The following is a 26,421-nucleotide window of genomic DNA, read 5'->3' as shown; positions in this document are numbered from 1 at the left end:
ATGGATTCTTTCTACTTGAGCTAGCTAGCGCACTTCCACATACACATGTTATCTTGGGGTGCCCATAAAACATGCCTGAATTATGGCCGATTTCAAGAACGCCATTTTACATCCTTTTCTTATTTCCTTCTACCCTGCATCGGGAAGAAGTGCTTTGGTGCATAAAAAATTATGAGCGAATTGAAGGAAAGGATTTTATTATTGTATGATAAATGACTACACGATGATGGATTGTATCGATCTTGCCCAAACTATAAAGAGTTTTGGAATAATAACAATAAACACTAATTAATATGAAAAATTAGTTTTTTATCTAGTAAATAACTATAGTGAAATTAACAACAAATTATACCTTCTTTTTTTTTTATGTGCCAAAAGTTTTAAAATTCTTTCTTTGTCTTCAACTAATTAATAGTGCTTGGCTTTCATTTTGAAAGTACCTTTATGTATATATATATATATAAAATAGGCGATCGATATGATAATGTAAGCTATTAAACAATAATATAGTATAAACTTGAGAACCTTAGGCTTAATGTCAAGGGAAAATTTTTGAGAATTCAAAAGGGCACAAATTATAGGATAAGATTAAAAATTTTCCTAATCAATTTTAAAAGTTCTTCAAATTAAGCTGGATGGTTGTTGTCCACTCTCACTTGAATGTGAATGTGACTCCACCAGTGTGGACTGTGGGGTAAGCACGTTACAGGAACCAACTTCCAAATGTTAAAAACACAGTCCTTTTCATTTTTATTTCGTTTTAGAAATTGAGAATGCATTTAACAGAGATTAGACAAAACAAAGAGACAATGTGCATATGTATTTGCTAGATATTAACTGATGCATCATGTACTAAGAAGACAAAGTTAAAAGCTGCTGTCTTTTCTACCGCACTTTTAAGCTTGATCAAGATAAAAATACATAGATAGAGTCCTTTTTCATTTTTAATTTTTGGACCCTAAAGTGCGTAAATAGATTTCTTATAAAGCAGCATAACAACTCTTGGAAAATCCTAAATATTAGAATACGTGAGTAAGAGACAGTTCTTAGTATTCCAGTTGGAGCGATTTGAATAGACGGTGATGTATATTTAATGTGACAAGCTGTGGGTTCCGTTTTGCAATAAAATATGATAGTATTATGATGTAAAGCCAGCATGGGCTGCAAAATTGCCCGCATCGATGGATTCTTCTTCTTTTTGCTCGATCCGTCCTAGATTAATTACACCACTCGAAAAACAAATAACTAATTGAAACAGTAACATGCCCATTTCTTGCTTTCTGGAGCTGCATTTCCAGGTGTCAATGATCGAAACGAGATGTATAAACATAATTGACTAATATATTGGGAAGAACCAAGACTGCCCAAATCTTTAGTACTCCCACTTAGACCTGTCAAATTAAAAGAACCATATGTCTTAGTCCTAGCTCCATAGCCCATATCTTCTTTTTTTTTTTAATTATTCAATGCGGTTGAGATTTCAATTGCAGCAGCTTTCCGCTCCAACCAATGAAGCTGACTTTAGGTCCTCAGAATTGTGATTATTTTATTTTTTCGAAGAACAAATCTTCATCTTGGTAATAATCTAATCAGTCCCAACCCCTTGTAGCGTATCAACAGCAAGTGCTTGCTTGATGATAAAGCCAAAAGATGGCATCATGGCATTAGGAGGTCGAGGAAGGACATTGGTTGGAATAGGACTGTAAACGAGTCGAGTTTTGATCTAATTAAATCGAGCCTTGAGTTAATTTTATTGAACTCGAGTTTGACGAACTAATAATTTAAAGTTCTAGCTCGAGTTCAAAAAAATAAAAAAATAATTATTTTATTTTTTAAAAAAATAAATAAAATACTCCCTCTGTCGTGATCAATTTGTTGTGCTTTGGAAATCCCACATTTTTTCAACAATGCTCAGATTTCAAAAGGTAATGGGTTATATTCCAAGAATGCCCTGGTTGATTAGCTATGCAGCCTGACGTGTTGCTCCATTGATGGTAGGATAGAGTGGTGATAAGATTGTGGGACCCATACACATGATATATTTTCAAGCTCTTTTGGAGAAGGTGCAATGCACGAACCCTGCTGGTTCTAACGTGACACTCACTACAAGAAAACTGACTTTTCACGACGCCAGAAATATGCTGCAAAAAGTCCAAAAACCGCCGCGAAAACCTTTTTGCGGCACAAATGCGACGGAATTAAATTGTGTCACAAAAGTAGCCGTTACAAAAGAAAACGACACAATTTTTCAACATGTCGCATGCATTTGCATCACTCTACTTGCGGCACAAAAAATGCGCTACAAAATGTCCACAATGTCATGCGACAAAAACTTGCGTCGCAAAAAAGTCACCAATATAAAGACCAGAAATCAAATTTTTCATGGTACAATAATTATCATGCTCAAATATCCTAAAATCGAATATTATAACAAAATATAGTTCCACAATACACTAGAATAAAGTACCATACATTGTTTTAGTCAAATTCTACAATTGTTCGCTCCAATTACAAGATGTTTCATATATTCCAAAATGTGCTTGTCTTCAAAAGTACAACACTTCATCATACATCTCTCAAAAACATTGACAAGGGTTTATTTTACGTATTTTTAGTGTGTTTTATTAGTTAATTTTGGTTTGATTTAATATTAGTTTTATAACATTAAAATAATCATATTGAGGATTTTGGATGATGAAGATGGATTAAAGTGGTGAAAATAAAATATGAAGTGTAAAAAGGAAAAATGCAATTTGAATCAAGAAAAGTCAGGTTTTGACAACTCTGACACGTTTTTGTATTTTGACTATATCTGGAGCTACACAGATCAGATCAAGGTGATCTTGGTACCATTTTGAAGCTAAGAGATATATCTACATTTGGTATGAAGACATCAAAGTCCAGTTCAGCCGTTTTCATAGTCCAAAAGTTGAAATACCGAAATTCAACTCAGTGTCAAAGTGGAAAACAGAGCTTGACCAGTGTTTGTATTTCGATCATATCTGCAGGCTAAAAAGCTCAGATTTTGGATGATTCTTGAAGCATTGGAAAGCTAACTCAAAGGGCTACAACTTTGGGTGTTTTACAAAGAAATCCAGTTCAGCCTTTATGATAGAGAAAATCGCAGCTGAACAGTAAAGGACAAAGTGAATCGCGGGAGTACACAAAACGTGACTGTAACCCGTTTTGTGTAGGCGCGTTTTCCGGCCGCAATTCTGCAATTTTGCTCAGTCAATTCTCTTGGGTTCTGACACTTTCCAGCTACAATCTGCAAGAGAATTCGGTTGCACATGCTTTAGAACAGAAAGGCAAGAAAGTTGGCATATTTTCAAGTCAAAAAACAAAGGCTATTGACTATCTTAACAATTTCAGATTTGGAAATCAAATGCAAGCAAATTTGGACAATGGAAAAAGGAGCTTTTGGAGCAGTTTACAGTTTATTATAGGGAGCAACCAGGACAGCAGAGCATACGGGAGAACTTGGAGTCTGCAAAAATGTAGCTTTTCCATTCTCTTATTGTTAGATTAGTTTATATAGAGTAGTAGTTCATCCTTCTTGTTATTAGCTAGGCAAAGATGAAGAAGGAGATGAAGAAGGCAAGGAAAGAGCTTATGTGACAAGGGTTATTTTTCCTTTCCAACTCTTTATCTTTTGTATTTGATTCCAAGTTTAGCTAATATATAAGTTCTGGATTTTGTGTTTAATATGTTTAGTTAAAGTTTATGCCTAGAGTTATGGTTGAACTTGCTATATTTTGTTAATGATGTTTATTTGGTTATTTGGTCATATTATTTTGAGCAAGCTATTTATCACTTTTGGTTATCTAATCATGATTAACTGGCCATTAATTATGATAATCTTAAGGTGTTAAGTTTGCAATGAAAATTGGAATTTAACACTAGTTCAAAGAAGTGATAAGCCTAGAGAGTACACTCACGAAAGTAGAGGTGCACCTATGCGGCTTAAGTGACTTGTTTCATGTAATTTCATAGAAGAAATGAACTTGTAGTTAATTTCATAACCACGAGAGTAGGTATGATTTAATTACAAGTATAGTTGATTCACTACGAAAGTAGGTTTCACATACATTAGGAAATTACGCCATAACTAATCAAGATAATAGCATTCACTTAACCGATAATCTCATTTGCAAGAGTAGTAAGGAATTCCATATCTCTAGGAGCTTTCTGGTGTTATTTTCTTAAATTTTATATTTGTGGTAGTCTAAATAATAAAGGAGTTTGAAAACATCGGTAATTGTTCATTCTTCTCTGTGGGATCGACCCGATATATACCCTAAACTACTAGTTGATCTGTATACTTGCAGTGAACGGGTGTAATTCGGTATTTTTTAGCTTGCACGTATGTAAAATACCCGTCAAGTTTTTGGCGCCGTTGCCGGGGAAGATTTGGCAATATCGGTGTGAAGAGCAACTTTATTAATTTAGACAATTTTTCTTATTTTTGTTGTTTTTGTTGTATCTTGTGTGTTTTATGTCATTTTTTTTGAGTCAATTTTTATTATTATTATTATTTTTTTTTTCTGTTTTAGTTTGTGTCTTGGAATCTATCCTTCTTAACTGATCTTACTTTTGAGATTGTTAAAAGTAATTTTAGTAATGAGGAGGGTAGGTCAAATTGGGAGGACAAAGCTTGAGAAATGAAAGATTGGCAATGGATGGTTACCAAGTGCAAAACTCCTTCAACAGAGGTAACCAAGAAATTACTGAAGGTATGTCTTTTGAAGATGGTTTAAGGTGCTTAAAGGCAAAATTTGATGTTATGATGTTACAAGTTCAAATGGACACAATTATGCATGAAATTGAGCAAGGGAGGAATTTTAATACTTTTAATTCTTATCATGTGATTTGTGACTTGTGTGGAGGTTATCATGCTACTAATACATGTATGCAAGCACAAAATGTGGATTATTATGATGAATTAGAGCATTACAATCCTTGTTTTGATCGATATAGTGCTAATGCTTATGGTTGGGATAATCATGGTACTTATAGTGATTCTTCATATTTTTATAATTACCAACCTGAATGTGTCCAATATGAATCAAAACCATCTTGGGAGTTAGCTATAGAAAAATTAGCTAATGTGACTTCCGACCGTTTTGATAGGATTGAAAAAAGAATAGATGAATTAACTTCTCACTTTGGCAGAATAAATGAGCAATTGAGTGTATTGTGTGAAGTTATTTCCTCTAATAATTTGCAAAATGATCCTAGCATGAATGGTGGGAATGTTGTATGTGAAAATGGATTGCATTTTGATGAAAATGATGAATCTCAATTGTGTTTCAATGAGCAAATGTCCATTTCACATGATAATATCTTTGGAACTAACTTTGAGCCTCAAGAGGTGAGTATTAATGACTCATTTTTCACCCCTCTTGAGGAGTGCATTGAAAGTATAGGTTCTAAGGGTATTGCTGCCCAAGATACTCTCATGACATTTCCATTGGTAAGTTCTCAAGTGGTGCATATTCAAGGTAATATTTATGAAACACTTGGGATAGGTAAGTCAATTCCATTTCTCACATCATTAGATCATGTGACTTTTGCTATAAAGTCACCATGTAATGATCCACCACGACAAAAAAATGGTGGATTATTCGTTAACTAAGCCTCCTTGAAAAATGAGGTTCAATAGTCGAGCCAACGACTATAAATAAAAGCGCTTATTGGGAGGCAACCCAATGTTTTGGTTATTTATGTTATTTTGGTGTGATTTTATGTTTAAAGTATGTGTTTGAGTTATTTCGTTATTTTTCATTTATAGGTATTGGAAATAAAAGCAAAAGTGACCAAATGAGGTGAAAAAGGCGAAGTTTGATCAAGGAACTCAACCCCTCGATTTGAGTAATTGTTGTTTTTGATTCGTTACAAGGGGTTAAAATGCATGTTTTGATCATTTTACATGTGCATGCATTGAATATTTTAGCAAACAAATGATCTATGAAGCATTTTGAGTAATTAGGGTACCTTTTGTAATTTTGCAAAAGTTGAATTTCTGCTAAAATTCGCAGCAGAAAACGCGTTTCTCAAGAAAACGCGCCTCTGAATCGCGTTTTCATTGAATCGCGTTTTCAATTCTGTGCCTATAATGAAGAAAACGCGCCTTCAAAACGCGACAGGAAGTCGCGTTTTCTACAAAGTCGCGTTTTACAGCCTGATCAAAAATTAAAAACGCGACTTTAAATACGCGACTTAAAGTCGCGTTTTCCCACTTAGTCGCGTTTTCAGTGCTGCAAGATTTGTGAAGAAACGCGACTTCACAAAACGCGGCTTAGTGGCGCGTTTTGATGAGTCACGTTTTCTGAGCACTTTTTTTTTTTAAAAAAAAAAAAAAAAAAAAAAATGCAGCTTCCTTGATTCTCTTTTTCTTCTTTTCCTCATATATTTTCTTGTACCTTCAGTTGCTTATTGTGTATTTTCTATAGGTACATCACCACCACAAAGGCTTAGGAATTTAGGATCGCCGTTATATGTTTATTAAGCCTTTGTTATCATTTTGTTTCTCATTTTCCATTTTTAGGTTATATCACTAATGGTTACAAATGGAACTCATGAAGCGATGAAGACAAGCGAACAACATACCTTGAAGCTTCATATTCAATCACAACAATAGGGGAGTATTATTTTATTTTATTTTTTTTATCTTGATTTTCCTTCTTACACATTGAGGACAATGTGTATGTTAAGTGTGGGGGGAGATTGAGATTATATACATTGTATGTGATTGAATTATTAGTTGCAAATATTGGACTTGTGTTAAAATTCAAAATTTTTCTAAAATCTTGTCCAAAATTGCAAACTTGCCCCAAAAAGTTTCATATTTTTTCGATTTTATCCAAGGGGTACCAAGTTCCATACCATTAGTAGTTCAAATTCCTCCTACATTTGAGATAAATATATGTGATTTGGAAACTTCTTTTCTCATTTTAATTGGAATGACTATTATGTGATTATAATTTTTGCATTTGTAGGAAAGTATATTTTAAAGTGGAGAAATTATACTATATTTTTTTTTTGGCAATATTTGATGAAATTTCTTCTCTTTTATTGGATTTTTATAAGTAGTGATAAATAATGGTCATAAGTGCAATACTCTTCTCATGATTATTCTTTTGAGGAATTTATTATTATCTTGCTGTAAAAGAAAAAAAAAATAAAAAAAAGAAAAAATAAAAAAAAAAAAAGAAAGATCTATTCTACTCCAATGATTCTTTGTACTTAGTAACCGGGTCTCATCTACAAAGGTCGACTTTTCGCGTAAAACGGTACTTGAATTAAAAGAGTATGGCCAAAGCAACTTGAGTAGTGAAGTGGTTTGAGTAACCGGTGATCTTATTAAAAATGTCGATCTCGCGTCCAAAAAGGCATTCTCACGTATTAAGTAATATTTAGATATGTAATATTAATAAATATCTTTTTAAACAGAATTAAAAGATGATCATGAGTTTAGGAAGCATTATTATTGACCATATGAGTTGCTTGCTTGTGAAATCAGGTAAGGATGAAAAATCGATTTGAATTTGTTATAATGATGGTATAATTGGCTCTCCTTTACTTGATATTATGAGTACTTGAACTTAATTGAATAATTGCATAATGGTTATTTACTTTGTTTTGAGAAAATGAAGTTGAAATGCTACATATATTTATTTTCAAATTTTGGATCATTGTTGGTTTGTATTTTTATTGCTTGAGGACAAGCAATGGTTCAAGTGTGGGGGTATTTGACAAGGGTTTATTTTACGTATTTTTAGTGTGTTTTATTAGTTAATTTTGGTTTGATTATTTAGTTTTATAACTAAAATAACTAAGGTTTTGGTAAAAATCTACATTTTATGTTAAATTGGCTAAATATTGCATTTGTTGGATTTTTATGGGAAAAACTTCATATTTTGTAGGTTTAATGATTCAATCATCAAATGAAGTGCATTGAGAAGATATTTGGATGATTGAAGATGGATTAAAGTGGTGAAAATAAAATATGAAGTGTAAAAAGGAAAAATGCAATTTGAATCAAGAAAAGTCAGGTTTTGACAACTCTGACACGTTTTGGTATTTTGACTATATCTGGAGCTACACAGATCGGATCAAGGTGATCTTGGTACCATTTTGAAGCTAAGAGATATATCTACATTTGGTATGAAGACATCAAAGTCCAGTTTAGCCGTTTTCATAGTCCAAAAGTTGAAATACCGAAATTCAACTCAGCTGTCCAAAGTGGAAAACAGAGCTCTGACCAGTGTTTAGTATTTCGATCATATCTCAGGCTAAAAAGCTCAGATTTGGATGATTCTTGAAGCATTGGAAAGCTAACTCAAAGGGCTACAACTTTGGTGTTTTACAAAAAATCCAGTTCAGCCTTTATGATAGAGAAAATCGCAGCTGAAGTAAGGACAAAGTGAATACGCGAGTACACAAAACGTGACTTGTAACCGCGTTTTGTGTAGGCGCGTTTTCCGGCCGCAATTCTGCAATTTTGCTCAGTCAATTCTCTTGTGTTCTGACTACTTTCCAGCTACAATCTGCAAGAGAATTCGGTGCACATGCTTTAGAAGACAAAAGGGCAAGAAGTTGGCATATTTTCAAGTCAAAAACAAAGGCTATTGACTATCTTAACAATTTCAGATTTGGAAATCAAATGCAGCAAATTTGGACCAATGGAAAAGGAGCTTTTGGAGCAGTTTATATAGGGAGCAACCAGGACATGCAGAGCATACGGGAGAAGCTTGGAGTCTGCAAAAATGTAGCTTTTCCATTCTCTTATTGTTAGATTAGTTTAGTATAGAGTAGTAGTTCATCCTTCTTGTTTATTAGCTAGGCAAAGATGAAGAAGGAGATGAAGAAGGCAAGGAAAGAGCTCATGTGACAAGGGTTATTTTTCCTTTCCAACTCTTTATCTTTTGTATTTGATTCCAAGTTTAGCTAATATATAAGTTCTGGATTTTGTGTTTAATATGTTTAGTTAAAGTTTATGCCTAGAGTTATGGTTGAACTTGCTATATTTTGTTAATGATGTTTATTTGGTTATTTGGTCATATTATTTTGAGCAAGCTATTTATCACTTTTGGTTATCTAATCATGATTAACTGGCCATTAATTATGATAATCTTAAGGTGTTAAGTTTGCAATGAAAATTGGAATTTAACACTAGTTCAAAGAAGTGATAAGCCTAGGGAGTACACTCACGAAAGTAGAGGTGCACCTATGCGGCTTAAGTGACTTGTTTCATGTAATTTCATAGAAGAAATGAACTTGTAGTTAATTTCATAACCACGAGAGTAGGTATGATTTAATTACAAGTATAGTTGATTCACTACGAAAGTAGGTTTCACATACATTAGGCAATTACGCCATAACTAATCAAGATAATAGCATTCACTTAACCGATAATCTCATTTGCAAGAGTAGTAAGGAATTCCATATCTCTAGGAGCTTTCTGGTGTTATTTTCTTAAATTTTATATTTGTGGTAGTCTAAATAATAAAGGAGTTTGAAAACATCGGTAATTGTTCATTCTTCTCTGTGGGATCGACCCGATATATACCCTAAACTACTAGTTGATCTGTATACTTGCAGTGAACGGGTGTAATTCGGTATTTTTTAGCTTGCACGTATGTAAAATACCCGTCAATCTGATACAGAGCATATTTCAGAGGAGTTTCCCATATATGCATGGAAGTAGTAATGTCTCTTGATTGATTGTTCATTGCAGACTGTAGCCATACCTCACTAGTAAGAGAGACCGATCATGTAGCAAGTGAAGCTCTAAAGGTAAATTTATGTTGATTTTTTCAATCTTTTTATCAGTCGTTTCTTAAAATTAGTGAATCTGGACATAATTTTTGTTGGTTTTGCTTTTGCAGAAGGCGATTGCTTATATTAGAAGGATCCTAAGCACCGTTGAAGATGGAAGAATAAGTATCTCACCTTATGACACAGCATGGGTTTCTCTTATTGAAAATATTGATGGAAGTGGCACTCCTCAATTTCCATCCTCCCTTGAGTGGATTGCACAAAATCAACTCTCTGATGGTTCTTGGGGTGATGCACTATTTTCTGTGTGTGATCGACTATTGAATACTCTAGCTTGTGTAATTGCATTGAGATCATGGAATAATCATCCAGACAAGAGTGAAAAGGGTAACAACCGATGATTAGCTAACCAAGGTTTTATTCAAGATCAAGACCTGAGTATGCATTAACTACGAAATTACATATTGTCTATTGATCAGGAACGAGATTTTTCAAGGAGAACTTATCCAAACTGGGAAAGGAAGATTTAGATAGCATGACTTGTGGATTTGAAGTTGTATTTCCTCCTCTTGTTGAAAGAGCTCGTAGTTTGGGCATTGAGATTCCCCATGATGCTCCATTTCTAAGAGAGATCTTTCGTTTGAGATCTTTAAAATTTGCAAGGTATTAGCCCATCTTCCTTCTTTTTTTTTTTTTTTTTTTTTTATAAGTGGAAGGATTTGAATTCAAGACCTCCTACTTATAATTCTTGCCAACTTATCATCCAATCCAACCAACTCTCCCACCCTAATTAACAAATTGTTTTTGTTAAAAACAAAAACAATTTTTACAATGCATTAATAAGTTTTAAAAAATGTACCAATAGTTGTAACAAGGTAACAATTTTAATCATAGTTAGTAAAATATAAGATGGGTAAAATATGAGATATTATACGTAAGCATGTTATATGAATTTTTTTCTCAAAAGTACGATGAAAAGTTCGACATAAAAATACGTGTTCAGCAAAATTACACATATAAATTCATACATGAATAATACAAATATATTTGAAAATTACAAAACTAAAAGTATGGATAAATATACTATAGATTTCTAAGACTATGCTACATATATCCTAATCTTAAACTTATTTTTATGTATGAGACATTACATTTAATTAAAATTTATCACCTTGTTATTCAAATATGTATCCATCTACCATTTTCTTGATATATATATTGCTCTTATTTTCTATATAACTCAAGAAGTATGTCATTATTCTTATTCAAATTTTAAAATTTTTTGAAAAATTGAAGTATAATTCGTGAAGTATAATGCCTTAAAAATTTATTACGTGTTTTATATGGTTAATTGAAAATTACAAGTATTTTTTAGATGTATGAAATACGAAAGTTTTTTTTGAATGGCATGTACAAACGTGTATTATACAGGCATAATATGAGTATGGAAGGAGGTAAGATTAGAAGATATTTTGTGATAAAGTGGTGATCATTAATTTTCACTAGTTATACTGTATGTTTACCCTTATTAATTGGATCATAGGATTCCAAAGGACCTAATGCATGAAATACCAACTCCAATACTTTACAATTTGGAAGGATTAGAAGACCTAAATTGGGAAAAGCTGTTGAAGCTACAAACAGAAGAAGGATCATTCTTGACTTCTCCATCTTCAACTGCCTTTGCACTTATGCAGACCAAAGATAACAACTGTTTGAAGTATCTCAACGTTATTATCACAAAATTCAATGGTGGAGGTAATTTACTACTCCTACTATATTCACCTCTTCTTATCCAGTGGTGATAAGCAAGCAAACTATGAAACTGCAATTGAATGGCTAGACTAGAATTTCCCGTATTTGCTAAATTTAGTCATCTCACTCTTCAGCACCTACCGTCTATCCGATTGATGTGTTCTCACGACTTTGGGCCGTTGATCGCTTGCAACGCCTTGGAATTTCTCGTTTCTTCAAGCTGGAGATTAAGGACTGTCTGGACTATGTATACAGGTGAGAAAACATAATGGCTTATTAGATTATGAGCAAAAGAATTTAAAATTGCTAGGCTCTACTCAAGAGTTACGTATACTTGTCTACTTGCAAAATGGTTTTTTTTTTAATTCAGATATTGGACTGAAAATGGAGTATTTAGTGGAAGAAATGCAAGAGTTTATGATTTGGATGACACCTCTATGGGTTTCAGGCTTCTAAGGTTATTGGGCTACAATGTCAACCCTGGTAGGTTGTTATTAGCTAGATTGAAAGTTCTCTTTTTCTTTTTCTTTTTTCGGCATATTTCTGTTATCATATAGCTAGTGTGTTTCTTTTGAACAGTTTCTTTTCTCTTGGGATATATAGAATTTCGTATTCTTTACATAAATCCATCTGTCATTCAAGATGTTCATATGAGTTACAAACTAAGTTGCACATCCTGACCTCCTTTAAGTCATAAAACTTCTTACTGCTAATATTATACAAGGTTTTCTTTTTTAACTTTTTGGTATTTAACAACAATGCAAATAGTTTTAATTATTCACACTCGACGATCCTAGAACTGTATTGGAATGTCTATGGTCCAAGAACAGAAACAAATTTGACATTCTTGAAGTTAAATGGGTTGAGATTTTTTTTTTTGTCAACTCATTTTCAACATTTCTTTCTTTGTATGCTTCTATAGATGTTTTTAAGCACTTCAGGAAACAAGGCAAGTTCGTTTGCCTTGGCGGTGAGCTTAATGAATCTCCAACGACGATCCTAAATCTCTATAAGGCTTCTCAAGTTCAATTTCCTAGTGAGAATATACTTGACGAAGCCAAAAGATTCTCCTACAACTTTTTGAAGGAAAGGGTAGCAAATAACAAATTTGTAGATAAGTGGGTTATTTCCAAGGACATTCCTGGCGAGGTGCAATTTGAAGGAAATAACAAATTTGAATTCATTATAGTTTTAATGTTAATTATTTTTAGATATTAAATAAAACGCTACTCTATTGTGCAGATAACTTATGGAATTGGAATACCATGGTATGCTAACTTACCTCGGGTTGAAGCCAGGTTCTATGTAGAGCATTATAGTGGTGCTGATGATGTTTGGGTTGGCAAAACATTATACAGGTGATTTCAATATTTGATCTAAGTCTAGCTCGGCTGGCTAATGAATTTGAAAAACAAACAAAAGTTCAGAAGTATCTATGTTTAGAGAAGTTCACAAGAAACAAATAAATAGATAAATTCGAAAGCAGGAAATTTATAGTTTTTATGGTGGTATAAACCTTGATACAGAATTCAGTTATCCATCCAAAGAGAAAATCGAAGTGCTGCATTAACAAGTTTTTTTTTGTATGCTTTGTGTCAAAAAATTTAATTTGCATCAATGTTTATCCAAAATGCTCTTACATGGCCATCGTTAATTATTGAAATGTTTCGTTTGCAAAGTTCAATTAGTATCCAATGGTGTGTACTTTTGGATGTTCTCGGTTATGTATTTTAAAAATTTTATGGTGTTTTTAGATGTTATTGTAGACGAAATCGAAGAAAAATTGTGTCTAAAACAGGCCTTCCAAACAGACTCCAAATGGTTGTTTAGAAATTTACCTCCACTTTTTCTTGATTTTGGATTTTTTTTTGGGGCGAGGGCCGGGGGGGGGGGGGTGTAGGGGGAATGCACGCATCACGGTAAGTAGTGTACATCTGCTAAGTTGGCCTGGATTTTGAAGCAATTTTGGATTATTAATGATCAGCAATTAACCAGCTTTTTTTAAATCAAGATCTGTAAATCTCGTCATTTTAGTTGGTCAATGTAAATCTTCATGTTACATTAAGATTTCACTTGGCAAATCTGATAACAGCTTATTTTCCTAGGGTGGCCGAAATTAGCAACAATATTTATCTGGAGCTTGCCAAACTAGATTACAACGAGTGTCAGGCTCAGCATCAACTTGAGTGGATCAACATGCAGCAGTATGTATTCACAAAACGTTCGTACACCTTCTTCTTTAAGTACACTCTGTGATTAGTATCCATTTACTATATGGTCTTAATTGACACTTTATAATTGATAAAGGTGGTGGGCAGAAAGCAACCTTCCCGAATTCGGGATCAGTATAGAGAACCTTTTGGATGCCTATTTTCTAGCTGCTGCAAGCTTATATGAGCCAGAAAGGTCAATAGAGAGACTGGCATGGGCTAAATCTACGGTAATTGCTCAGTCTCTGACAATATATTTTGATGAAGTCGCTACATCAACAGAACAGAGGAATCGATTCATTGCAGCTTTCAAAGGCAATTCTTTTAGCTCTCTTGACAAGATAGACAGGTAAGTATAAGTCTATGCCTTTTAGCATTTGAGTTTATTTCAGTTGTCAGGATAATTCATCAGTCTGATTTGTGTTTAGGGGGGAAAAATAAATAAAGCAAACATTGTCACAACAAAAGGTCAAAAAAGAAAAAGATCCCTTTATGGAAAAGAAACGAATCATATGATCGACAAATTATTCTTATTTCTAGTAAAACTAATGTTGAGAAAATAAGTTTCACGCAAATAGACATCTGCATTACAAGAAATAAAACCTAATTAAAATGTCAAATAATAGGTTGCTGGCTATGATTTATACTTTTTTTTTAAAGCAAGAAAGGAATGAAATGTAAGAAACGAGATGATTACGATTTAGTCGTATAATGTCATTTTCTAACCGATAGGATGGGAGAGAGACTACTTCGAAACATTCAAAAGTTCATTCACCATCTCTCAGTTCAGACATTTCAAGGGCTGGAGAGGGATCTAACTCAGCAATTGAATGATGCGGTGAGCTTGAAGCAAATTTTCTTGACAGCTTCCTTTCTTCTCTCCTGTTTGCTTCCCATCAAAACTTGAACTGGAATTGTTTTCTACAGAAACGTAACTGAACCAAATCTGGGTGTAAATCCAATTTTAATTTCTTAGTAAACTAAAACTGCATCAAGAAATTCTGTCCTTAGTTATAAAAATGTATATTCTGTTAGTTGTAGTATTTTGAATTTACTTTTGAAACTTGATAGTGGGAGGCGTGGTTGACAACAGCATTGAATATGAAAATGGGTGAATACCCAAATGAGGCAACATTGATAGTGCAGATTCTGAACCTGTCCACTGGAAGGATAATGTGTTCAAAGGAGATGCTGTACAATGACGACTACAAGCATTTGTCACACCTCACGGATAAAGTTTGTAATCAGCTTCGCCAACATCAGAAAAATCAAAAGGTATGGCAGTCAAAATGTGCTATGAAATTTACAATCTTTTAGCTATGACATTTATTTCCAACCTATAACTAACAAAATGTTGCTCCTGGGTAGACATGCCCCTACTTACGAATTTTATTTTCCTTGAATTATAATTTCCAACCAATTTATTCGAATTCCAGCGCCCTATTACATATAGTTTCTGATGCATTTACATATTCTATATAAATTTGTGAAAGTAGCTTCTTCTCCTTTTTTCGTCATAAATCCGAACCAATTGGGCTATGATCATTAGGAAATTCATATGGTGTTCCCAGAGATGAATGGCGGTTCACACGGTTGTATCAGATCCACAGAGATTGAAGCTGACATGCAAGAAATTGTTCGATTGGTGCTTCAAAGCCCCCCTGAGAACGTATGCCAAATGGTCAAGCAAACATTTCTGACAGTTGCAAAAGCATTCTACTACATGGCCCATTGTTCCAAGGAAACTAGGAGCAGCCACATATCTAAAGTGCTATTTGAACGACTTTTGTAATGTTCATGTATGATTTCTCAAATTGAAGTCTTTTGTGGAAAATTCAGGTAGTAAACTAAATTAATATCTTTGAAATAAAGCGAAAATGGAAAATAAGTCCTTATGACTGAGCAAGCCAAATTAGTTGGATACTAACATTAATTGGACTAATTCCACCTTGTACCCCATACCCTATAACTGATTCTCATTTTATGCTTTGAATTTTAATTTTAGACACATTACAGTACTCTAAGCTTTCATATTTGCCCCACTTTAACTCTTTGTTTAACTGCATTGAGAAAGTTGATGGATTTTACATACACATCACAACCTGTTAGTTAGCTGATCAAGTTTCACCTACACCCCTAACTTATTGTTCGCTTCAAATTTGCACTCCACAAACTCCGACATTTTGACACAGTACGCCCCTAAATTTGGTTGTAATATGTTCCTAAAAATTTTTATTGGGTATTCATGCAGCTCTTTTTAAGAATTGTTTTACCATGATTTTGGAGGCTTTTTAGGGTTCTTCTTCACCACTTTTGTTTTCTGTTATTATTGCTTTTCGTTACAATAATTTCTTTTTTCTGTTGACGTAGCCACATTTGAAAGGTTTAGGATTATGATGACTTAGGTTTATTTAATGGCACTTAGCAATGTAATAGGGACTAAGCAGAGGTGGGATAGAAAATTTAGAAGAGGTTGATAGAAAGAAATGGTTTGACTCCAATTATTTGACTTGGCTTCAAAAGCGTTTGCTTCTACAAATATATGGAAGAAGACGTAGAGGGGCCAACGCCCCTTGGAAATATAGCAAAACAAATTTTTCACCCTTATAAATATGAAAATTTTCAAAGAGATCCTTCTAATAATAAAACACTTGGCCCAAAAAATGTACATTTTCACATTACACTACACAGTGGAATTTTTTCTATTGAAAGTGTTACAAACAGACATCTACTTGGAAATTGGCAATCATACACGAATTTATCATAAAATCATAGTAAAACACAATCGCCGACGATATAATATGGTAGCCAAGATCGCTGGCAAATCCGCGCCAGCAAAGGTAATTGACGACAAAATTTGGTATTTGTCGCTTGAATAATGAATAGGCCACAAATTTCTTGGTTCATAGATAATAATTGGACTTTTTCTGACAAAAACTGTTCTAGATGATAGCAGCAACAATCGTCGTTAAATGTATCCTGTTCGTTGCCAAAATCCTGTACCCTCTTCTGACCTGGTGTGAATGTGTGATGAAACAAATTCTTTAACGAGGAAATTTGGCATTGCAATTAAAGGTTTCTACCTGTGAAAAGTTTCATAGGCAATATTTTAAGATAGGCATACGAAGTTTCTCATAGCTCAATTGCTATATCTGGGATTGGCTCCTTTGGAATGCATTTTTTCTTCATTTTCTAAAATGCACATTTAGATACATAACATATGTTTTCATTTATTAGGAAGGAATATATATGGTCATTTTAAATTTGACTAATTGTAATCTTTATTAATAATTGAAAATAAGTGTCATGCATACTTGAATTGAGGAAAAATCCAGTACAAATGAGCCAAGTCCTGCTATATATTTGTCTAAACTCCTATTTTGTTGACCTAATAAGTCAATTTGCAAATTTTTGTAGCGCACATTGTTTTTAAATTTTTTTTCTTTTTCATTCTATTAATGAGGATACATACCAAATTATTTATTTCTTTGCAAAAGTACAATCGTTTAATTTAATATTGCAACGTTTTGACATATAAATATGCTCAGCAATATATTGAATATCATTTCATTTATCAAATTACTACACCCGAATTTGCATATTAGATTGAATGCCTCTTATTCTTTGACAAATAAAACTTAGGGTTAATTCCATTTTGTCCCTCCAAACTTTGGACGATTACCCACTTCAGTCCCTAAACTTCAAAATGGGACACTTAAGTTTCTAAACTTATAAATACTTCCCACTTAAGTCCCTAAACTTATAAAATGGGATACTTAAATCCCTAAATCCTTATAAAATGGGACACTTCGACCACCAACGGCATTCAAGATTTGTTAACAATTTTCCTTAAGTGAGAGGTATTTATAAATTTAGGGACTTAAGTATCTCATTTTGAAGTTTAGAGACTAAAGTGGGTAACCGTCCAAAGTTTGAGGGGACAAAGTGGTATTAACCCTAAAACTTATGTTCTCAACCCACATCAATTACATGAATATATTATTTTATTGGAGCAGGAAAGCAACACTTACAAAGTGGACAAGTTGTTTTGTTAATTTCGATGAATGATAGTTTTGGGACACACAAATCCAAAAGCATGTAGATGCAAATACATGGGACGAAAGAAGTATATACAAAAATTTGGTCCCTTGTCGTTTAACATCCCGGAGTTCCATGCAAGTGGATGCTCAGCAATTCCTGACGCCAAATCGTTCTCGCTATTCTATGGCTTCTTTCTGGAGTAAAAGTTCACATGCCAACTGAACAGATTTTTAAAGCTGGCAAAAAAGATCTAGCAACTCCTTAGACTATATCTTTTTTCCTTTCTTGGCCTTCGAATAAATAATGTATACTGCTTCTTGGTGAATGGTGTGAAGATTGTCTTACAGCTAAAATTTTGAAGGTAATCAAGCATCATGTAAAATACATCTGTTCTGTTCCCAATTGAGAATAATAGTTAACTCTTAATCGGCGCCAAGCTAATAGGACTTCCATTTTGCACTCCCTTAATTCAAATTAATTCTCACTTTGAACCTTGGATTTCAATATTAGATAAATTGCATGCTAAACTTTCATCTTCATCCCACTTTGACCCTTTCATTAACTTACATTCTACGAACGTCCATATCACTAACCATTCACCAACAAGCCAAATTCACATTCGCATCCATAACTTATTTTTGTTTCAACTTTGGACCCCTAAGCCAGTTTCTAGACTTATGGCACTACCTTATACAGATTTGACATACTGCTATAGATTTCTAGACTTATGGCACTACCTTAATCCCTAGCGGTTTTACTTGATTTAATAATTTGTAGCAGAATTTAGGTAACAAAAGGATTTTGGATAGGTGAAATCACTGGAATTGCTAGAGTTGCTTGGAAATTTCGAAATTTAGTTGAGTACTTGCTGAATGGGTTTGGTAGAATACTAAAATTGCTAGAACTGCTAGAGTTGCTTGAAAATATTAGGATTGAGTTGAGTGCTTGCTTAATTGATTTAGCAGGGTAATGGGTTTTGCAGCAGTCGTAGTAAGAATGAACTGATGAAATAGATATGGAGAACCATTCTTTTCTTTTCTTTTCTTTTTTGGTGTTTCTAATTATAACCACAATGCTATTTTAGGATTTTTGAGGAGAACCTAGCATTTTGGTCTACATTGTTATTTATACCGTGAGAGCAAGGGAGATAGGTCTAATTTTAAAAACTTGAATGTAACTACCTGCAATTATCAGAAACTTTAGGGAAAGTACACACACTTCTACCACCTGAATAAAAAATTCCTGCTAGGATAAAGTTTGGTGGAATTGGGCCGTATGTGTCAACAGCAAAATAAAACAAAAATGTAGTGAAATTTAACCACTAAAATTACCTTTTCAGTTTTTCACATTATCCTACCAATTTCTGCTATGAGATTCTAACCTTTCACTTTTCATCTCTTCATCAAGAAATGGTGATGGCTTGCAGAAACAAAATGATGATGCCCTATCCAGATCACAATATCAAGTTCCCCAAGTCTCCATTGTGTAAGTAGTACCATTTGATCAAAACCTTCATGCAGATCACTCGGTCATTTGATCGCAATATTCCTTGTTCCACTTCACAATCATTCAAAGATTGCCTAGGTAAGCAATTCTGCCCTCTTTTCTTTTCGCAGATGTTGATCTCGGTCGAGCATCAGTAACATGCAGCTTCAGTTTGTCATCGGTAACGAAAATCTTGATTTAGAAAACAACTTAAAAGAACCATCCACTTGTACAGACTCTTCCAGTAAAGGAAAAAAATTGTGCTCAAAAGAATCATTGGTCTCTGCAGGATACAGAAAGATCAATTAGAACTATACAAGGGTTACTGAACAAAGTTGAATTATCAATATCTGCTTATGACACAACATGGGCGGCCATGCTGCCGTCCGGGGGTCTTAAGAAACAAGAAGTTGGATCATGGAGCTTAGACTCAAAGGATTGTCAACTGGTTGAAGATTCCATTTCTTCCAGGCTAGCCTCTCTGCTTTCTCTGCGAAGGTGGCGAGGAGGTGAGAAGTTCACTTATTTGGTTTCATATTGGATGAAAGAGGATGAGTAGTCTTGGAATTAATTATCTTGAGATTGCTAATCTTGGATCTATCATTTAATTAGAGACAATTGTTTCACACTTTGTTCTTAGTGGATTATTCCTCGAAAATTTTGAAAATAATCACACATCATATTAGTCATGTACTGTGAAAAAATCGTGGGAATTACTAAATGACTTTAATGGGAGAAGCGACATGCCATCTAGCACTTTCATCCCATTTAGTTGTCGTTCCTGATAAATAGTCATGTCTCCTCTAAGGATTTATTTTGTCCCAATTTTATTGTCTAATTCACTTATCTGGAATTGGTACTCCCATATTCCAAACATGGGATTTAGCGATATAGTACTACAATCTTATATCATGTCATGAATAAATCAAATAATTAATGCTTTATCCCTAGAATGGTAGCGGGTTGGATATTTTCAAAAATTCCTCTCACCAAATTCTAACCCATATAGCTAAATTTTTTACCAAACCCTATCCGGTAAAACCCTATCGATTTTAACTTCCATTACCAAACCCTTTCACTCTCGGGTTCAAATTATCCATCGGGTATCTCTGCCCGCTAATTTGAATAATTCAGAAAAAAGGTAATTAACTATTATCAAACTAAAATTAATACATACATAATATTAAATCAACACATTATATTAAATTTAAAATTTTAGTAGAGTCATACAACCTATAAGAGAGGAATTCAGCATTTTATGAAGTGTAAAATGCATGTGATTTGTGTGTGTGTGTGTGTATATATATAGATATACACGCATATGAATGTATGTATGTTAGATTTCAAGTTTCAAATTTTTAGGATTCTCTTACCAAATCTTATTAGATTCTCCATCAGTGACCCCTCACGAATGCCAAACTTTAATGAATAAACCATTGGGTCGAGTATCTGCAGATTTCGAATTTTACCTTGTCCATTGTCATCTCTACTAACAACTATCCAAGGGGCAAGAACATAAATCCCTATTTTAGGTGCTATTGTCATTGAAAAGTGGGGGCTGCTTTCCTAAGTTAAATGTTAGAGATAAAATATTTTTAATGATTTACAATGTGCTTAAAATAATACAAGGATTTTTCTAGCGAATCTTTTGGGACACTTTATAGCACATTTAAATTATATTTAACTCATCATGTGAATGTACAAACTCATCCAAATTAGATTCGTCTTTCTGGGAAATTAGCCCAACCTATTTTAGAATAGCTACGCAGGCAGAGTTCCTGTCCCTCACTCTATGTTTTTCCCTTCTTAATGAACTATCCAACTGTCATAGTTACCATATGAGCCACAAATATCCACTGCTATTGGGGCATCAACAATGACTTCATCTTGATTTTGAATCCACCTTTAAGGAAATGGAATTTATTCGATATTCTCCATTTACTTCGTGCTCCCACTGTTCCTGTTGAGTTGCCTTGGTTGAATTTGCATCCATTATCTACATAAATACGAAGAGGGACTAATACATAAATATATTTTCACATGGGTAATCTACGATTATAAAGTTTTACAGTGATCTACCTATGCATTTTACCCTGAATTTTAAATGTGCATTTTAACTTTCTTTGAGTAAAAAACCATTATTCTACTGCAGCCACATATTCTTTACATCAAAGCAATTTTTTTTGTCATTTATAAAAGAATAACCTTTATTTGGTGGTAAATCGAGTTTATACCCGAATATTGTATGACCGTTTTTTTTTTTCCTCATATTTTTTTATTTGGGATCACAGTTCCCCCAATTTGTCATTTGAAGTTAACGTTTGGGCTCCAACTCATAGACACAATTGAAAAGTTGGGATTGGAACCATACTTCAGGCGTGAAATAGAAAGAATATTGGATGAAACATACAAGTAAGATTTACGTGAATTTAAGTAACTTGCCAAATTAATTGTACAACTAATTGTATAATTGTCTCAAATTGTCAAGTTTGAACAATCAGGTCATGGCAGAAGAAGAATGAAGAAATTTTCTCCGATGTCAGTTGTTGTGCCATGGCATTTCGATTTCTACGACTAAGAGGATACGATGTTTCTGCAGGTACGGAGAAAATTTGATCAGTTAAAATGTAATTTTGTTGACAAAAAATTGGCTTAGCTCAATTTCCACAACAGATGAACTGGTGAACTTCGTAGATCAAGAATTATTTTTCAGTACAGTAAGCCCGATGTTCACAAATGTGACTACTATTCTGGAGTTGTACAAAGCTTCCCAGCTGATTATGTATCCAAATGAAGAACCTCTTGAGAGAATCCAGGCTTGGACAACAACTTATTTGAAGGATCAGTTGCTAAATCAGTCCATAATCGACAAGAAGTTACATAAAGAGGTAATGAAATTACTCTTCAACATACTCAATTGCCCACAATAGTTCGATAGTTCGATTGTGAAAACGAGCTTATATTTTTGTTATTTTATCGTCTTCAAGCCATACTACTAATGTTTTACTGTCTTAATCTAGCGGTAGAAGCAACCAAGATTGAGCCCTCAGAAAGAAAGGTCCTAGGTTAATTCTCCAAATTGGGAATTGTATTCTAATTTGCTTCAGTACTAGGTCACTGCAAACAGAAGAATGAAGATATATAATTTTCTAGTTGTCACTTGTTTGATAACCCCATCAATTGCTATTTCATTAAATTTATTTGATAACAGAAATTTTTTACCTATAGCTACATTAAGAGCTTGCATGCAAAATTTAGGGTCCAAGTAAGATAGTAATACTTAGTTAATGTTTCACACATGACACAAATAAACATGTACTTTTTCTTTCACACAATTCCGTACATACAAATATACTCTCTCTAACAGACAAACTAATACTTTCAAAGATGTTCTCTCACATGCACACAAACATAAAAACCATATGCATTTTTCTTTTCTCAAACACAATTTTTCGCACACATAGGCATTTTCTTGCTCTCTCTCATGTGTGCTGTTATATTAGTGTACAGTAAGTTAGCACTATTATTATTAAACCATATGTATATATGATATAAAATATTTTAATTCAGTTCTCAAATCAGTATTATCCTACAATATGATGTTGTGAGTTCAGCAAACTAGTTCATCAGCAGTTTTCAGCTTTCAAAATTTCGAACTTCAGTCTTTAGTCTTACCAAATTCCAGTCTCACTTTTGTGGGTTATTGCCCATCTTTTTAGGTTGTTCACTCTTAGTCCCGTTGTTTCACAAAAAAAGAAAAAAAAAAGTTTGAAAAATGACAAACAATTGTTCTTTTGGTTTCTTCTTTTTTTTTTTTTTTTTTTTTTTTTTTTTTTTTTTGCGCAGTAGGGTATCTGGGCCCATGGACTGGTAATACCGTACGGCCCAACTAATCCCTACTGCGAGCTGGGAGCGGCTCGCCCCAAGCGTCACCAGCCTCGGTAATGCCGGGATTCGACCCCTGGACGTGGCTCTCCCCCAACTGGGACTACAACCACGGAGCCGAACCCGGAAGGGCTTGTTCTTTTGGTTTCTGTCAAATTGATTTCATAACACCACTGTGCACACCATTCCTTATGACCTAGAAAGCGAAAAAAAATAAAATGACACATTAGCACAACAATTTGAAGATGATATTGACACCTTAATTGCCCACCACAATAATTAATTGTTATCTTCTTCATGTTAATATTTAACTTTATTAGGTCGAGTTTACTCTCAAGAATTATCATGGCACGTTAGCGCGGGTATTGAACAGGAGATGTATTGAGCTATATGACATTGACAAGCATCACATTCTTAAAACATCTTACAGGTAAATATTCTGAAAATTAACTGCCATATATATGTAGGCGGTGTCCAAATTGTTGCAGGAGATCATTAACCTATTTTCTGCTACTCTGGGTGCTTCAACACTGCCAACAGAGACCTTCTGACCTTGGCAATACAAGATTTTAACAGTTGTCAGGCCCTCCATCAAGCTGAACTCCAAATACTTGAAAGGTAGGCATGTTTGCAAAGTTTGTACATAGTGCTAATTGATGGGAAAATGAGTAATTATGTCCTTTTATTATTTGCATCTTTTGTCTTTTTTATGGGTTTTTCAAGAATTTGTCTATTGACGATTTTATTTTTTAAATTAGCGTCACGTTATTGAAGAGGTTATGTCTTTTTTTTTCCCTTTTTCTTAGGGGGTTGGAAGAAGGATTCTAGAAATATTTTTACATCATAAAAGTGAATTCTTCTTATTTAACTATTGAGTTAATAATGACTTTCCAGCGGTCCATAAAGTATAGGCTTAGTGTCATTTTAGTCATCCAAATCTTGTTGTGCCTGTTGTTGAGTCCTTCAACTTCTTGATTTGTCTTTAAATGGTCACCCACCGTAATTCTGATAAATTAATCTATGTTTTCCTCCCACAGAGTTTGTTAATTTCGGATATTCTCCCCAGATTTAAATATTTATGGAACTTCTTTTAACAATTTTGCGTGTAATTTTGGTGAATCAAACATTTACATTTTGATGACAAATAATAACATTTATATTTTTTCAACTCTATCAATTTTTTTTTTTTTGGGGATAGAGTTGAAAGATTGAGAATCAAAGTGACAATGCACATAGAGTTATGGAACCATTGACATAGTTAACCCTCAAGCCTTTCTAAAGTAAGGCCAATATAACCTTTTGCCACATATTACAATGATTACTTCTCAATCCTCCGCAGTAAAGAAAAATTCTGATAATTCATCTCCAAAGTAGTTTCTCTTTTGCTCCCCTTTCACTAAATTCTGTTGTGTAAAGTTTAGGTAACCAATCGATTGTCATATGCAGATGGTACGAAAAGAACGAATTGCAGAGTTCAAGAATCCCAAAACGTGTTCTACAATCGAGTTATTTCATGATTACTGCTGATGCCTTTGAGCCAGAATTATCTGATGCTCGAATCTCATATGCTCAGACCTGTGTCCTAGTCACAGTGGTAGATGATTTATTTGATAATTGTGCTCCAAGAGAGGAATTAGTCAACCTTATCCAATTGGTTAAAAAGTTAGTACCTTCCAACTTTATCGACTTTTTCTTCTTTTCTTTCTTGCAGCTTGTTACTTTAAGTTGTACAACTTTTGATTTCCAAAATGTTAACTCAATGATATATTTGAGCCGAAACCATGCATTTAGATTGGCAATTTTTAAGCAAAATATTTTCATACTATTTCCTTAACAGGTTTTTTCAAATCACCCATTAGTCTCATATGCATCAAATGACAGCCCAAAAAAAAAAAACATGATGCTATAGTTTCATTCTCAAGAAAGTAAAACAAAATTCAAAGAATACATCCAAAAAAATGCAAAAAAAAATGGAATGTTTGTTGTGATCTTAGTGAGTGCCATATACTTAAACCAAAACTGGAGCAATCAAAATGGACTATTGACATTAGGGTGAAAATTGTACAAATCACAACTTTATACAAATTGTGGCAGGTACTTTAGAGGTCCAAGATGACATTGTCCCTTTCTCTTGTGGTACTTTGTACTTCTTGATTACCAGACTACACTATGTGTCCATTCAATTTTGATGAATATTCCTATATAGATGGGACAAGAATTCTTTCACTCAATGTTGCTCCAAGCAAGTCAAGCTTTTCCTTTTGGCACTTTACAACACAGTAGATGAGCTTGCTGAAAAAGCTTTTGTTCACCAAGGGCGATGCATAAAGCAAGACTTGATTAGCATGGTAAAATACGAATATATTCTACAATCCTTAATAGTATAGTCCTATTTCTTGGATATTATTTGCTTGCAATTTCATACAGTGGCAGGAATTGCTGGAGGGTATGTTGACAGAGCTAGACTGGTGGAGAGAAAACTCAGCACCGACCATTGATGAGTATTTATCTGTTGGACGCACAACTATTGGGGCCAAAATCTGCGTTCTTACGGGAGCTTATTTTCTTGGACCAAAATTATCAGAGGATATTTTAAACAGTGAAGAAATGAAAAGCTTATGGACGCATGCCTCCACAGTTGGACGACTCCTTAATGATATCCAAACACAACAGGTAAATTTCTTCTGCTTAAATTCATATTCTCAGTTGAATGTTCTATGTGCCCTATGTTCCACTTGGATTGCAATTTTTTGGAGTTTTATAGCAAAATATATTATAGCAACGCAATGCATGTGATATAAAAACGTAATTTGAAAGGAATATTCCAAAAAATATTTGTGCGTGAACTCACAATCCAAACACTTAAGTTTTCCTCTAAAAATCTATTCCACCATCAATTCAGTTCATGGGACTTTGACAAGGTTAAATGCTCTATGCTTAGTTTTCAACATTGCTTGTTAGGTCTTTGATAACAATATGCTTAATTGCCCATCAAGGATTCACTGTGCAAAGAATACTGGTAGATAGAGGTTCTTGTAGACTGAGTAACTATTTCTTAGCCTATCTTATTATGTAAATAATGTCTACATATTTATTCCTTTTCACTAAATATGTCATTAGAATTCAAGTAATCTAATTAACCCATAATAGACGGACAATATTCATAACATTTGATTCAAAATACAACGTGCACTTGAATGAAATTTAACAACATAGTAGTTGTGTCATTTTTGTTAGTTTAGATATTTATAAAAAACCATTAAAG

The 26,421-nt window shown here is 33.7% G+C and overlaps 1 protein-coding gene across 1 annotated transcript in view; it reads left to right on the top strand.

Moving 5' to 3' along the window:
• The window catches only part of LOC113780513 (copal-8-ol diphosphate hydratase, chloroplastic-like), a 29,906-nt gene extending 3,723 nt beyond the window's left edge, over nt 1-26,183 (top strand). Inside the window, exons 3-24 of the mRNA XM_027326310.1 lie at nt 9,891-10,167; nt 10,260-10,443; nt 11,324-11,538; nt 11,670-11,790; nt 11,906-12,018; nt 12,458-12,684; nt 12,778-12,893; nt 13,641-13,739; nt 13,843-14,094; nt 14,478-14,583; nt 14,817-15,020; nt 15,295-15,414; nt 19,561-19,780; nt 21,611-21,683; nt 21,773-21,870; nt 21,990-22,159; nt 23,477-23,586; nt 23,697-23,774; nt 24,603-24,818; nt 25,363-25,504; nt 25,584-25,829; nt 26,118-26,183. Coding sequence (XP_027182111.1) covers nt 9,891-10,167; nt 10,260-10,443; nt 11,324-11,538; nt 11,670-11,790; nt 11,906-12,018; nt 12,458-12,684; nt 12,778-12,893; nt 13,641-13,739; nt 13,843-14,094; nt 14,478-14,583; nt 14,817-15,020; nt 15,295-15,414; nt 19,561-19,780; nt 21,611-21,683; nt 21,773-21,870; nt 21,990-22,159; nt 23,477-23,586; nt 23,697-23,774; nt 24,603-24,818; nt 25,363-25,504; nt 25,584-25,829; nt 26,118-26,183 — 3,453 coding nt within the window. The remainder of the gene's footprint in view (nt 1-9,890; nt 10,168-10,259; nt 10,444-11,323; nt 11,539-11,669; nt 11,791-11,905; nt 12,019-12,457; nt 12,685-12,777; nt 12,894-13,640; nt 13,740-13,842; nt 14,095-14,477; nt 14,584-14,816; nt 15,021-15,294; nt 15,415-19,560; nt 19,781-21,610; nt 21,684-21,772; nt 21,871-21,989; nt 22,160-23,476; nt 23,587-23,696; nt 23,775-24,602; nt 24,819-25,362; nt 25,505-25,583; nt 25,830-26,117) is intronic.
• Nucleotides 26,184-26,421: the final 238 nt, after the last annotated feature.

The sequence above is a fragment of the Coffea eugenioides genome, chromosome 8 (assembly GCF_003713205.1).
Source record: "Coffea eugenioides isolate CCC68of chromosome 8, Ceug_1.0, whole genome shotgun sequence".
NCBI classification, from domain to species: Eukaryota; Viridiplantae; Streptophyta; class Magnoliopsida; order Gentianales; family Rubiaceae; genus Coffea; species Coffea eugenioides.
The sequence above is the reverse complement of the archived record's forward strand: the minus strand, read 5'-3'. Positions and strand labels throughout refer to the sequence as shown.